This window comes from Triticum aestivum, chromosome 1A (assembly GCF_018294505.1).
Source record: "Triticum aestivum cultivar Chinese Spring chromosome 1A, IWGSC CS RefSeq v2.1, whole genome shotgun sequence".
Classification (NCBI taxonomy): Eukaryota; Viridiplantae; Streptophyta; class Magnoliopsida; order Poales; family Poaceae; genus Triticum; species Triticum aestivum.
This window is the reverse complement of record NC_057794.1, coordinates 595,642,400-595,656,474: the sequence shown is the minus strand read 5'-3', so window position 1 is coordinate 595,656,474 and position 14,075 is coordinate 595,642,400. Positions and strand designations below refer to the sequence as shown.

At 41.2% G+C, this 14,075-nt stretch overlaps 1 protein-coding gene across 1 annotated transcript in view; it reads left to right on the top strand.

Annotated features, from left to right (window-relative positions):
- LOC123071000 (TATA-binding protein-associated factor BTAF1) overlaps positions 1–11,640 on the top strand; it is a gene marked incomplete in the record, with an annotated part of 13,635 nt that extends 1,995 nt beyond the window's left edge. The window contains 26 exon segments of the mRNA XM_044494454.1: positions 225–445; positions 550–607; positions 746–827; positions 1,316–1,662; positions 2,074–2,182; positions 2,263–2,908; positions 2,996–3,128; positions 3,224–3,292; positions 3,503–3,714; positions 3,851–4,088; positions 4,680–4,853; positions 5,193–5,615; positions 5,701–6,138; positions 6,268–6,387; positions 6,472–6,960; positions 7,120–7,658; positions 7,791–8,280; positions 8,407–8,475; positions 9,067–9,171; positions 9,258–9,476; positions 9,576–9,830; positions 9,912–9,961; positions 10,391–10,500; positions 10,590–10,672; positions 10,812–11,024; positions 11,095–11,640. Of these exon segments, the coding sequence (XP_044350389.1) occupies positions 225–445; positions 550–607; positions 746–827; positions 1,316–1,662; positions 2,074–2,182; positions 2,263–2,908; positions 2,996–3,128; positions 3,224–3,292; positions 3,503–3,714; positions 3,851–4,088; positions 4,680–4,853; positions 5,193–5,615; positions 5,701–6,138; positions 6,268–6,387; positions 6,472–6,960; positions 7,120–7,658; positions 7,791–8,280; positions 8,407–8,475; positions 9,067–9,171; positions 9,258–9,476; positions 9,576–9,830; positions 9,912–9,961; positions 10,391–10,500; positions 10,590–10,672; positions 10,812–11,024; positions 11,095–11,265 (6,063 nt within the window).
- Positions 11,641–14,075: the final 2,435 nt, after the last annotated feature.

Genomic DNA, 14,075 nt, shown 5'->3' with positions numbered 1-14,075 from the left:
CCTCACCTACGCATGCATGTTCGAATGTTGATTCGTATTCTTATGGAGCAATCCAAGTACTCACATATGTTCAGTCAGATTAAATTATGACTCAATACTGTTATGATATCAACATGCTAGCATATATGCTATGCATAGTTTACTGGAGAGCGGCCAGCTTTCATTCTCTATACATTATGCACGTAATGGTGGCTGAACGTTATGCTCTCATGTGCCAATTTTAGGTGTCTCAGTACCTTCGTAGTAAGAATTGGGACACGAGGGTTGCTGCAGCTCAGGCGATCGGTTCCATAGCAGAGAATGTCAAGCACACGTCAGTCAAAGACTTGTTTGCAGCCGTGGAAGCAGAAAAACATGCTTCTGGGTTATCTGATGAAACTGGTGATGTTGCGTCAGCATTGCCACGCCCTGATACTACTGCAACATCTGAGCTTGCTTTTGGAAGGTTTGATGCATTTGGTTTCCCAATGTTTTGTTCACTTCCCTCTTTCTGTCTTGTTCCCATCTCTTAAAATGAAGAGACTAATAATGCTGTTCTTTTTGTCACAGCTTTGATATAAACAGGGTACTGGAATTTGGGTCTCCTTTGTTGTCATCGGGTGGACAGGTGCATCTTTTGTGCCATTATTCTTGCTCCTCAATATTTGATGAACACAACTAAAATGTTTTGGATTTCTTTCGTATCACATCAATGAAGTAAAGAGTTTGGTCTGACTACTTGAGTTCTCTCTGTTTTGATTGCTAGGAATTCGATGTTGCTAACGATAATGGCAAGAATCCATCAGACCGCTTAGCTCGCCAAAAGCAAAATCTTCGGCGGCGTTTAGGTACGTTATTTTTCTTACTATGTATGGTAAAGCACAATCTGTTTCCAAGATTTAATTAATGTTTCATCTTATTGTTGGCCGGTGTTCACAAAATATAGATTGTTGTGAGATTATAGATTTAAAGATGGATAACTAGCCTTTTTGTCAGTTAATTGTAATATCAATTTTTGTAATGCATTTTCTTGAGTGCCCTACATTAGAATTCTGCCGATCAGTTTGAATTCGTATATTGGTGATCACTAAATACCAAGTAGCTATTTTTCTGACCAATTATATTGCGCTGCTTACATCTATTGGATTTGCTGAGATTGCGAGCAGGGGTTAAAATACCATTAGTTGCTCCTTTGTTCCCTTTTGCTTAATATATGTGATGCAAACTGCTATCTGATCTCATATAGGATCTCGTGTGCTGTTTCCATAATGTCTACTTCGCATATTTCCAGTGTTATTTTGGATTGGTTTCATACTTCTTTCTTATTCTAGTGCAGGTCTTGATGTGTGCGAGCAGTTTATGGATTTCAATGACGTTTTCAAAGATGAGGATCTTCTTGCCCAAAAGAATTATTGGGGTGCAAATGCCCAAAACAATGGATTTTATTCGTATAATAGTGGTCAGAATATTCAGCACTTGGTTGCCTCCATGGTTCCTAGGTATCCAAAACATTCTACTTTTCGACCTAAGCGGCTAAGTGCCAGGGAACGTAATATGCTGAAGCGGAAAGCAAAGAGCAACGCAAAGGATCATACAAAGTCTATACCGGAGGATGATGAGGTTGTGCTAAAAAATTCTTCATCGTCCAATGGAGCTTCTTCTGACCAAGCTGGCACATATAACGTAAGGATCAATCAATCACATATGTACTAAAATGTATTTGATTTACTTTCGTGAGATGTTTAATTCATATATAAGATACCTCATTCTTGAAATAATCTAAAGGATCAGCAAATTTATGCCTGCTAGTATTTTTATTTTTCCAATATTTCAAAGCATAAAAGCAGTAAAATTTTGTTTCCTATCAATTGCTGGCATAGATTGTAGTATGCCTACATATGTGGCATGGTGCAAGTGGCTGATACACTTCACTTGCCTTGGTATTCTTGTGCTTAATGCATGGGCAAGTTTGCTAGTTTGTTATTACTGTTGCTTTGTCTGGCAATTAGACGTTACTTCTGCAGTAGCATTCCTAGGAGGATGGCTTTGTCTTCAATCCATGATGATTTGATAATTTCATTTCCCTAATTTCAGGATGCTTCTGACACAGTTGCAGATGAAGACAATGTGGAGTACAGTGACAGTGGGAGATGGCCTTTTCAACAGTTTGTTGATCAGCTTATTCTTGACATGTTTGACCCTAGTAAGCGCATGTCCCAACTCCAACATTTGTCTCTTTTTTGTGTTGCTTATATCCTTTAACTGAGTTTTGTTTCCTTTTAGTTTGGGAAGTTCGCCATGGCACCATTATGGCTTTGAGGGAAATTTTGACGCATCAAGGTGCTTGTGCTGGAGTATATTTCCCTGATCTGAGCTCACCTTTTGCTGATCTGGATGATAAAACTGATTCTGACACCCTGAAAAAGCCTCATGGTATTGATCTTAATGAAGACATTGACGCGGAACAACTTGAACCAGTTTTGAAGAGACATAAGAAAGAAGAGCCAAATCCTTCTGAGATTATGCTTGAACCAGTTGTTGAGAGACATATGGAAGAGGAGAAGCCAAATCCTTCCGAGATTATGGACATTGACGTGGATAAGGAGCTGGTCAATCCTGTTGATTCCAAAGCCGAGGCAGGTTTGAGTAATGTGCTCACTGTATCGAGTGGTGAACCTAATTCTGCTCATGTAAAGGATGAGCCAGAGTTGCAGCTTGATAATTCAACTGATCCCTCTAAAGTGGAAACATCATATACATCACTCCACAGTGCACTCAACTCAGCATCAAATCCAAGTTCTGTTGTACATGCTCCTGACAATTCAAAATATCTGAAACTGATGAAATTGGCCAAGTACTCGTGTATGAAGAATTGGGAGTTCCTTCAAGATTGTGCAATTCGTTTCCTTTGCGCTCTCTCATTGGACCGGTATGCATTTCTGGACTTCAAGATGGGCATGCTTATATTTCCTTTTCTTCATTAGCCTTACTTCTGCACACCTTATTCTGCTTGCAGCTTTGGTGATTATGTATCTGATCAAGTGGTTGCCCCTGTCCGTGAAACTTGCGCTCAAGCTCTTGGTGCTGTTCTGAAGTACATGCATCCTTCTTTAGTGTGCCATACACTAAATATCTTGTTGCAAATGCAGGTATGTGTTGTAGTTATCTGTCTCATGGTCATCCATTTCTAAAACAAAACATTCACTTTTGTCGTCACTGTCATCTCTTTTATTTGTTTTTTCAGCGCAGGCAAGAGTGGGAAGTTCGTCATGGGAGCCTCCTTGGAATTAAATACCTGGTTGCGGTTCGCAAGGTGATTGCTAATCGAGCAACTGATCACCTATATAAGATTTTATTTCCATATTGCGCTGTTATGTGATTGACTACACCTTGGGCTTTGTACAACTCATGTCAATCTAGATGCTCCAGTGTGCACTGTTAATGGCTTGTTCATCCATATTGATGTATGAATTGATGCCCAATCTGTATACAAAATTGATAATACCGTTTTCTGCCTCACCAGGAAATGCTTAAAGATCTGTTTGAGTATGTCCTTCATGCTTGTAAAGCTGGTCTGGAAGATCCGGATGATGATGTCCGTGCTGTAGCTGCAGAGGCCCTGATCCCGGCTGCTGCTTCTTTAGTTAGACTAAATGATCAATTTCTGAATTCAGTTGTGATGTTGTTATGGGATATATTGCTTGACCTTGATGACCTAAGCCCATCTACAAGCAGGTATCACTCAATCTTGTGTCGTGTGGCAAACATACATTAGCGTAAAGTTGAGCATAAGCCAAAGATTATTTGACCAATTTATGGCTGTTCTTTCATCTTCTGAAACTAAACTGTTAACATTTCTTTTCTATTTCAGTGTAATGAATTTGTTAGCTGAGATATATTCGCAACCAGAGATGGTTCCAAAGATGCTTGGTACGGCAGCCTTAAGCGAGAGAGAATTTGATCTAAACAAAGCTACTCAGATGGCTGAGCAAGAAGACAAGTTGGCATACAGTGAGAACCCTTATGTTTTAGCCACACTGACACCCCGTTTGTGGCCTTTTATGAGACACAGTATTACTTCAGTCCGGCGTTCTGCTATACGAACATTGGTAAGAATTACTTGGAATTTAGGATCCACTTTGGTTTATTGTGCTGATGTATCAGGCATTCTGGACTTTTTGAATTGAGTTATAGAAAGAACCGTCATTGTTCAGTGAGAAATTTCTACAGCATGTGGTGCAGCAGTCTGAGCCATCTGGCTACTTTTGCAACTTCGTTTACTAAAGAAATCACCAGAGTTTTGGAATTGATTTATAGAAATTAGCAGTCATTACCATTCAATCACATGTCTCTAAAGCCGATGTAGTTCAGCAGCTTTGAATCATCTGGCTAATTCCTTTTTCAGCTTTGTTTACTAAAGAAACAACCTGCCATGAGATACTTTTGCCAGTCGCAAGAACTGAATAATGCAATTTTGTTGCCTTTAGTGCAAGTCCACGTCTTACATTTGCATCAGTTTTGAGCCATCGGGCTATAATGTTTTATGCAACTTTCTTTAGTAAAATTTTACTTTGAGTTGTTCTTTTCAGCCTCAAGTATGGAATAATGCAATTTCATCGCCATTATGTATACTGAATTTTGCGAGTCCACTTGTATCATTATGCTTTCCTAGTTAACTGTGAAGTTTTGACTGTTCGTAGGAGAGGCTTCTTGAGGTTTGCAACACCAGGAGTTCAGCTGGAGACGCCTTATCTAATTTCTGGCCTACATCCATATTAGGTGATTCACTGCAGGTTGCCTTCCAGAATATACTTTTGGAGTCGAATGATGAGATTCTTCAATCTTCTGAAAGGGCTTGGAAACTTCTACTTCAGGTTGATGTTCTGGACTTCTTGGCATTTTGTAAAGGACTTCACTACAAATCTGACGTCAGATTTTTGACCATGGCAAATCGAACCTTTTTTATGGCAATTTGTGTTTACTGAGGATGACAAGTTTAGTTGGCAAGCATGGCAAATCCGCCTCTGTTTGTTTTCTTGCCAGGAAATTGCCATGCTCATAAACTAAAATTGCCATAAAAAACGTTCAAGTTGCCATGTTTAAAAATCTGGCGTCAGAGTTTTAGCATTACCGTTTGTAAATACCCAGAAACTTTAGTAATCTTGTCTATCATAGGATGGTATTAACAAACAAAACCATCTTTGCTATTGCAGTGCCCTGAGAAAGACCTTGAGTGTGCTGCAATATCATATTTTGGTAATTGGGTACAACTTGCTACGACTCCATATGGCTCAACATTGGATTCTACAAAAATGTTTATGCCAGTTGCCCTTCCCCGAGGAAGCCGTTCAAGAGCTGCAAAGATAAGGTCTGCAAAGCTAGAACATGAAAGTTCAAGAATGGTATCTTTTGGTTCTACAGGAGAAAATACTTCACACGAGAAGCAATTCGATCTTTCTTCAAATGTTCCAAAGATAATCGTGGGGGCCGATTCTGACAAATCTGTTACCCATACACGAGTGCTAACAGCAATGGCCCTTGGGCTTTTTGCCTCGAAGTTGCCAGTTGGCTCGTGGCAAGTTGTTCTTACTCCACTTGCTAATGATGTCATGTCTCTTTCAGGAGTCCAGAGACAGGTTAGAAATGGCCGCATTATATTAGTGTGTTAATATCTTCACTCCAGAACTATTTGCATTGTACTGATCTGTTTTGTTGATCCAGGTGGCTTCTATGGTTATTGTTTCTTGGTTTAAAGATCTCAGAGGAAGAGATCTCGCTGCAGTGGGCACATTGCTAGCTTTCTTCTCCTCTGTGAAAGAGTATCTTTTGGACTTGCTGTCTTGCTCTGATCCGGCATTTCCAACAAAAGGCTCTGTGCTTCCCTATTCTGAACTTGCAAGGACATACACAAAGATGTGCAATGAAGCCACTAATTTATTCCGCACAGTAGAGTCTTGTGCTGTTTTCAAAGATTATGCCAGCAGCTTAAATTTTAACGCTGACATGCTGAGCGTTGATGATGCTATTAATTTTGCTTCAAAGCTGTCGTTACCCACTGAGTTTGATCTTCCTTCGGACAGTGAGAAAATTGTCCTGAATAACATAGAGTCAGCTAAACAAGGCCTGTTGTCCACATCAGGCTACTTGAAGTGTGTTCAGGTATGTGTCTTCTCCAGTTATTGTCTGTTTATATTTGTGTTAAAATGTTGAAGGTCTGTGTTACATTATTCTTGGTCGGTCCATGGTTGCATCTTCACATAAGTTAACTCATTTAATATTGTTATGCAGAACAATTTGCACGTCACTGTCTCTTCTTTGGTGGCTTCTGCTGTCGTCTGGATGTCGGGGTTACCAAGCAAGTTGAATCCAGTCATTTTACCTTTAATGGCTGCAATAAAAAGAGAACAGGTAAAACATGTAGCCTTGTGCTTACTTTAGCAGTTCTACTTTGTCAATTTAGCATATGAATTTAGATGTTTCCATGTCATGCAGGAGGAACTACTTCAAGACAAAGCAGCAGATGCACTTGCGGAGCTCATTTTTGGTTGTGTTGGTCGGAAGCCAGGCCCCAATGACAAGCTTACAAAGAACCTCTGCACCTTAGCATGCACTGATATCAGCGAGACACCTCAAGCTGCAGTTATTAATTCAATACAGGTTATCGAGGACCAAAATTTGTTGTCAATCGGGAAGCGTTTTAGCAACCACAAATCCAGGGGTCATGTGAATTCTGGCGGTGAAGAAAGAACAAAAACGGAAGGTTATATAAGTCGTCGTGGATCAGAGTTGGCTTTAAAGCATCTCTGTGAGAAATTTGGATCATCATTATTTGAAAAACTCCCCAAGTTATGGGATTGCCTTACCGAGTTTCTTGAACCTATTAAGATCGAAGATGACATTCAGAAAGATGATCCGAGTATCACACAACTAGGCAGGTCTTGTGAGGATAAGGACCCACAGTCCCTCATAAATAACATCCAGGTTTGTTCCATCAGGACTTAATGTGGATTCAGTGTTATGTGGCTGTGACAGTTATATTCTATAGGCTTAGATCGTCATGTCAAATCATTTAGTCTAGACTTATTTGGCTGCATTTCAGTCACATGTCCATGCTTCTAATGGTGTGCCTGATTGTTGCAGGTTGTTCGTTCAATTACACCTCACCTGCCTGAGCCCTTGAGGCCTCAGCTGTTAAGGCTCCTTCCCTGCATTCTTGGGTGCGCGCGTCATTCTCATGTGGCTGTTAGGTTAGCTGCTGCCAGGTGTATCACGTCAATGGCGAAGTCACTGACTGGTAATGTGATGGTAGTTGTCATAGAAAATGCCATTCCAATGTTGTCGGATTCATCTTCTGTGTGTGCAAGACAAGGAGCTGGGATGCTTTTGAGCCTTCTTGTTCAGGGTTTGGCTGTGGAGTTGGTTCCTTATGCTCCTTTCCTTGTTGTACCTCTTCTGAGGTGCATGAGCGACCCTGATGGATCTGTTAGGCAGTCCGTCACTCACAGTTTCGCTGCTTTGGTCCCTTTGCTGCCATTAGCGAAGGGAGTTCCGCTACCAAGTGGACTAAGTGAGCGCTTATATAGCAGCACAGAAGATGCACAGTTTCTGGAACAACTCCTTGACAACTCTCAAATTGATGATCACAAGCTCAACATTCATCTAAGTGTTGAGTTGCGCAGGTTTGTAACTATCATTAAAGTTCCTTAGTCAGAATTTGGCTTCATGATGGCATTCTACTTTGTCATGTAAGTTGAGTCTAGCTTTGCTTCATATGTTGATGTTTTTTTTTTAAATAAAATCTTGTTTGTCAGGTACCAGCAAGAAGGAATCAACTGGTTAGCATTCCTTAGACGGTTTAAGTTACATGGAATTTTATGTGATGACATGGGGCTTGGCAAGACACTCCAGGCGTCTGCTATCGTAGCAAGTGATATTGCCGAGTCCCGTGCACGGAATGATGACAAAGATCCAAAATCTTTGATTATCTGTCCTTCTACATTAGTGGCACACTGGGAATACGAAGTGGAGAAATACATAGATAGCTCTATCATGAAACCTCTTCAGTACATTGGCTCGTCACAAGACAGGATGACGCTCCGTGCTCAATTCGATAAATTCAATGTCATCATAACATCGTATGATATTATACGGAAGGATATCGATTTTCTCGAGAGTGTCATTTGGAACTATTGTGTTCTGGATGAAGGGCACATAATAAAGAACTCAAGATCTAAAATAACGTCTGCTGTGAAGCAGTTGAAAGCACAGCACCGTCTTATCTTGAGTGGAACTCCTATTCAGGTATACCTTAAGCTGCTCTCTATTTGTGTTCACATATTCATTTATGTCTGTGTCCTTTGTGGATAGTAAATTAGCTGCCATTGATTTAATTATTTCTATAAGTTGACACATTCTCTTGAACCGCAGAACAATGTATTGGAATTGTGGTCGCTATTTGACTTCCTTATGCCAGGGTTTCTTGGAACAGAAAAACAGGTAAGTTGTGTGCTATGAATCTGTACTTCCTTATGGAACTGATTGATAGTAACTTTTAGTCTGCTCTAGCCTCCTACTCCCTGCATCCCAACACAGAGTTACTATCAATGACTAGAATTTAGCCTAGCATATCTAAAAGTAACTATCATGGTGTGTTCCATCAGAGTCACAGGCTTAATATTATCAGTTAAGACTAGAATTTGAACAACAATGACTTCATTAATATTTGCTTGTTAGTTAAAGAATGGTCATCTGGCCTTCGTGGTATGTGTATTTTTTTATTCTAGAGTCTATAGACACCACAACAACTAAAATTATGAGCCATTACACTTTCTTACATATGATGTTTAGTATGTGCTAGGCTGCATCATAAAATGATTTATTTCAACTAGTCTATGAATGATAAACCTCAAAGTGGAATACATATACAAACCAAAGAAAGTAGACACACCTTTCTTATTTAGACCTCAACCAGCTGAAAATAAGTTCTTTCCTAAAGATGCAATCCATACTACTCTCGTCAAAAGCACATATTCCATCGTGGAAGCTATCTTGGTATGCTGAAATCTGACCAAACATTGCTTTGCACAGTTCCAATCTACATATGGGAAACCACTGATAGCAGCTAAAGATTCCAAATGTTCAGCAAAGGATGCTGAAGCAGGCATTCTTGCAATGGAGGCACTTCATAAACAGGTTTTTATCTTGTGTCTTACAGTACATTTTAGAAATAACACTATATTATTGCCTTATTGATAAATAAATTAACCTTGCTATACCAGGTCATGCCATTTCTACTCAGAAGAACCAAGGATGAAGTCTTATCGGATCTTCCAGAGAAGATTATCCAGGACAGACATTGCAATCTCAGCCACTTACAGCTGAAACTTTATGACAAGTTCTCCAGCTCCAATGTGAAAGAAGAGATTTCAACCATAGTAAAAGCAGACGAATCAGAGCCATCCACCTCTCAACCAAAGGCAACTCGCCATGTGTTCCAGGTGCTACACTTTGCCAACTCTTTCTTGTTTCTTCATTCTGTAGTATCCTGTTTTAGTACTACCCTCTAAATGGATCGATATTCTTTTGTAATAACGCAGGCACTACAATACCTGTTGAAGCTCTGCAGCCATCCTTTACTTGTAATTGGGGAGAGCCCACCTGACTATATTGTGGAGCATCTAAAGGAGATAGGTACGGGAACTGGTGATGAACTGCATGAGCTGCACCACTCTCCTAAGCTTGTTGCTCTTCAAGAGATATTGCAAGAGTGTGGTATAGGATCAGAAATATCTAGTCCTGATGCTTCCGCGGCTGTTGGGCAACACAGAGTTTTGATTTTTGCTCAACATAAGGTATTGAGTCTGTTTCTCTGTGATGTCTCTTGTTTCTCTCTTCTGATTTCATCCTTATTCTGTTCTCAACTTCTTCTGTAGGCTTTCCTTGACATTATTGAGAAGGACCTGTTTCAGTCCCATATGAGAAGGTGAGTTTTATGCCATTTTCATACCTATATTGGTTGCATCTAGATACGCATTATTTCATATTCAGCAAATATCATTTGGTGTTGTATTCACATTTAGTAGCAGGTGATGCAAATATTCTGCAAGAACGTTGCTGTATGTAGTACCATTATGTGCCTCACCTTCTGTTTTACTGTTTAAGGAGTCCTGTATGCTTAAATATTTCAGAATCGCTGCTGCTGCTGAACTGTCTAATGCGTAAACTTGAGTTTGGATACCACTGATTAAATTGACCAAAAACTAATTTAGGCTGTTAGTTTTATTGTAATTTTGCTGCCATTTTGCATTTCTGCAGCATTTAAAGTCATCAAGAGTTAATGTGCATTATTATATCATCATATCGCCTTCACCAGGCAAGCCATCTGATTAGGGTGATTTTGGTAATGTTGCAGTGTCACGTATTTGCGACTTGATGGCTCTGTTCAAACAGACAAGAGATTTGAAATTGTCAAAACGTTCAATTCGGACCCAACCATCGATGTGCTTCTACTAACGACTCATGGTAGGGGTTCAAGGAATTCCTTGTGAAGTGGCGTTCTTACTCCTTGGCATGCTAGAAAGGCTTGCTTAGATGATTCTTGTTTGTTGCAGTCGGCGGTCTGGGCTTGAATTTGACGTCTGCCGACACTTTGGTCTTCATGGAACATGATTGGAACCCAATGAAGGATCTCCAGGTTCGTCTTTTGCATCTGAACAGAGGGACAGTGCCTTTTTTTTCCCGCATTAATTAGAATCCATATGCAGCTTTTCCGACTATTACTGCCTTCAGATTTTTTACTTTGTCCTCTGATGAATGTAATTCTGCTGGGACAGGCAATGGACAGAGCACATCGTCTGGGCCAAAGGAAAGTTGTGAATGTGCACCGTCTCATCATGCGTGGCACCCTGGAGGAGAAAGTGATGAGTCTCCAGCGGTTCAAGGTGTCGGTCGCCAACGCGGTCATAAATTCTGAGAACGCGAGCCTGAAGACCATGAACACTGACCAGCTACTCGATTTGTTCACTTCGACCCCTGCTTCCAGAAAGGTAAGATAGTTGGGACAAACTAGTTCCCCTGTGGTATGAACTCATTCCTAATCCTATCTCCAATGTGCAGGCGTCGGTTCTCCCAAGCAGTTCGAGCGCCACGGAAGAAGATAGCAACAAGGGGAAACCGGGTCGCAAGGGCCTCAAGTCAATCCTGAGTGGGCTGGACGAGCTGTGGGACCAGTCGCAGTACGCGGACGAGTATGATATGAACCAGTTCCTGGCGAAGCTAAACGGGTGAAGCTCACCTCGTATCATATGATGGCGGCTCGCTTGCTCGTGTACAGTGTAGAGTAAATTGGAACTGAATTTGGTCTGTCTAGTAGGCTCACATATTTTTTGTTTTTTGCCAGCCTTGGAGATCTTTCTTGTTTGAGTTAAAATACCTAGAGAGAAAAAAAGTGGACAAGATGGCTAACAAGCAACCAGTTATAGGTGATTGAGATGGAGATCTCAATTCTTTTGCCGCTTTTGGTTTTGGTAGGAGAGGGGGTTAGATGGATGGGCCACAAGAGCCTGTGAAGTTTTGGGGAGTTTGTGTACGCTCTGCTTATTTTATGATACAAGAGTGTAGCTCCTTTAAAATTCATAATCCAATTGCAATTTTCACTGGTGATGATGTGGAGTGAAGCAGTCCCACAATACTATAGGGTTGCAAGCCAAACTGACATAATCATGAAGTGAAGTGTTGCAGTTTTGATTCATTTAAAATACCAAGATAATGAGGAAGTGATGCATTCTTGCCCCTCACCATATAAGACTTTACCTTGATGGATTGTTTGTTTGAAATTACAAATTCTTGTCAGTATATATGTGTGAATTATTTGATGAAATCACTTATCTACTTTGGTCAGTGACTAGTTGACTGTTTGTTGTGCATTGAATTGAATTGAATTTTGATGATGAAGAATTTACCTTGATGTTGTTAAGCTTAGATGATGTTGTTTCCTTGAATAATTAGTTTCCTTGGCGGAACAAGTGGGGCGTGGGAATGGTTCAAGTATCCATCCATCCATTTGAACAAACAATGTGGGATGAGAGCTGCTATGCACACGACGCTGTCAACCGATTTGTGCACGACATCACATATCAGCCCGTCCATGCTTACCATCCAGCGCATGTGAGCGGCTGGATTGCGCATCGTGTCGCTGTCGTCCGGGCATGCGTCGTCCACACAGTAGTTTCGATGTGGGATATGAGGAAGCAGGAATGGGTTGGGTTGGGTTGGGTGGGGGGAGGCGCCTGAACCACAAGTCTACTTCTGTGTATGTTGTTTGGGTTGGGTGGGATATGCGTTTGTTTTATGCAATTTTTGGGACAGCCGGTCGAGTGAGGGACAAGCACCACAAGTCTACTTCTGTGTATGTTGTTTATCAGGAAGAATTACCCAAGTCATTTCATTTTCAACATCATGGTTTTCTTTTCCTTTTTTCCAAACTTCACTTCATCTTTCTTGACCGTGTCCTTCCCCTGGACAGATTGTCTGTTTGTCTTCCCACCCCGACTGCCCAAGGATCTCACCTCGTCGCCACATTCCTATGCACAGTCAGAAAACAACACAAATCTTTAAAATTGTACATGTTTTAATTATTCTTCCACTTTTTTCAAAAAATGTTTGAAATTTATTCACAATATTAATTTTTTTTAGAAATTTTTAGGAATTTCATTTTTTGTTCACGTTTTTCAAAAAAGGTTTGACATTTTGAAATTTATCACATTGTTCAAATAGTTTGTAAATTCAAATTTTTTTCACAAGTTGTTCATGCTTTGGAAAAATTATTTCGATTTTTGTTTTTAATTTCAGTATTTATTTAATGGTTTCAAAAAATGTTCAACACTTTCCAAAAAGTAATGCTTTCAGTTTTGCGTTGGCAAAATTTTGAATCACGAGCTACAGTATTTTCACAAACCGCAAGGTACAATAATCACGGAGCAGCTTCAGTATTCTTGAACTACACATACCCGCTACATCTATGGTGAGCCAATGCCTGCCAAGTTGGCTGCCCGTCTGTGCGTCCTGGTGCTATATAACGCGGCATGCGTCATATAAGACGTCCCGTATAAGATGCACAGTCCATTTGGCCACTTGAGGGAGGAGGTTCGCGTGTCAATTCTCGAAAGCTCAGCTCTTGTCTTTGCTAGTCGTTGTTTTCCTATGTTGGAGCTAGCTAGCTAGTGTTGAGTGTTGACAGCTACGTCACCAGTAGGACAAGCATGGCCAGCTACGTTGGGTTTGGGTAGGTAGGACGAGCGGCCGCTCGCTCTTCTTCTTCTTCTTCTTCTTCTTCTTCTTCTTCTTCTTCTTCTTCTTTTTCTTATGTGCCTATGTGGTGTAGCCGGATAGCTTACTGCTGGTGCACGCAGGAGTGGTCTTATGGAACACTTGCTAGCCAACTCTAACAAAGTTGTCATATGTCTTGATTGTCATGATAATTGTCATTACGATGATTTTGATTTAAAAGTGACATTCTAGCAAAGTTGTTAACATGCATTCGGATCGCCATAATTTATGAACCTCGCTCAAAAAACGAGCTTCTAGCCTCCAAATTTGAGGCTATCGAGTCCCCTTTGAAGCTTGCTCTATATCCAACCGCCAACGCGGGGGATAAGTTCCAGCTTCTTCCGCCTCTTGCAACACGGCCGGGTTTTGAAGCTGCGCAGCCTCTCTGGCATCACCGACGAGCAATCACCCGGTCATAATGCCACAACCACCCCCTTGAATTTCAGTTGCGCATCGTTGGATGGCTGCCACGTGACATCATCTCCTAGCTTGCATGTGAGTAGGCAGGGAGGTGCCATGTGAACAGTCAGAAGGCATGTGAGCAGGCCGCCACACTGTTTGTTACCGGGATACAATTCTGGGTCTTCGGCTTGAACGCCGTCGGCCGCCGCGGGGTGGTGGTAGTCGTTGCTGACCACGCCGAATCGCTAGATTCGGCGCCTAGAGATCTACGATGGATTCTTCTTGATCCTCCTTCATGGTGGGTTGAGCCCCATGGCTCTCTCATCTCTGCAGGTTTCGGTTCGTGGTCCGTTGCCGGATCCGGAGCC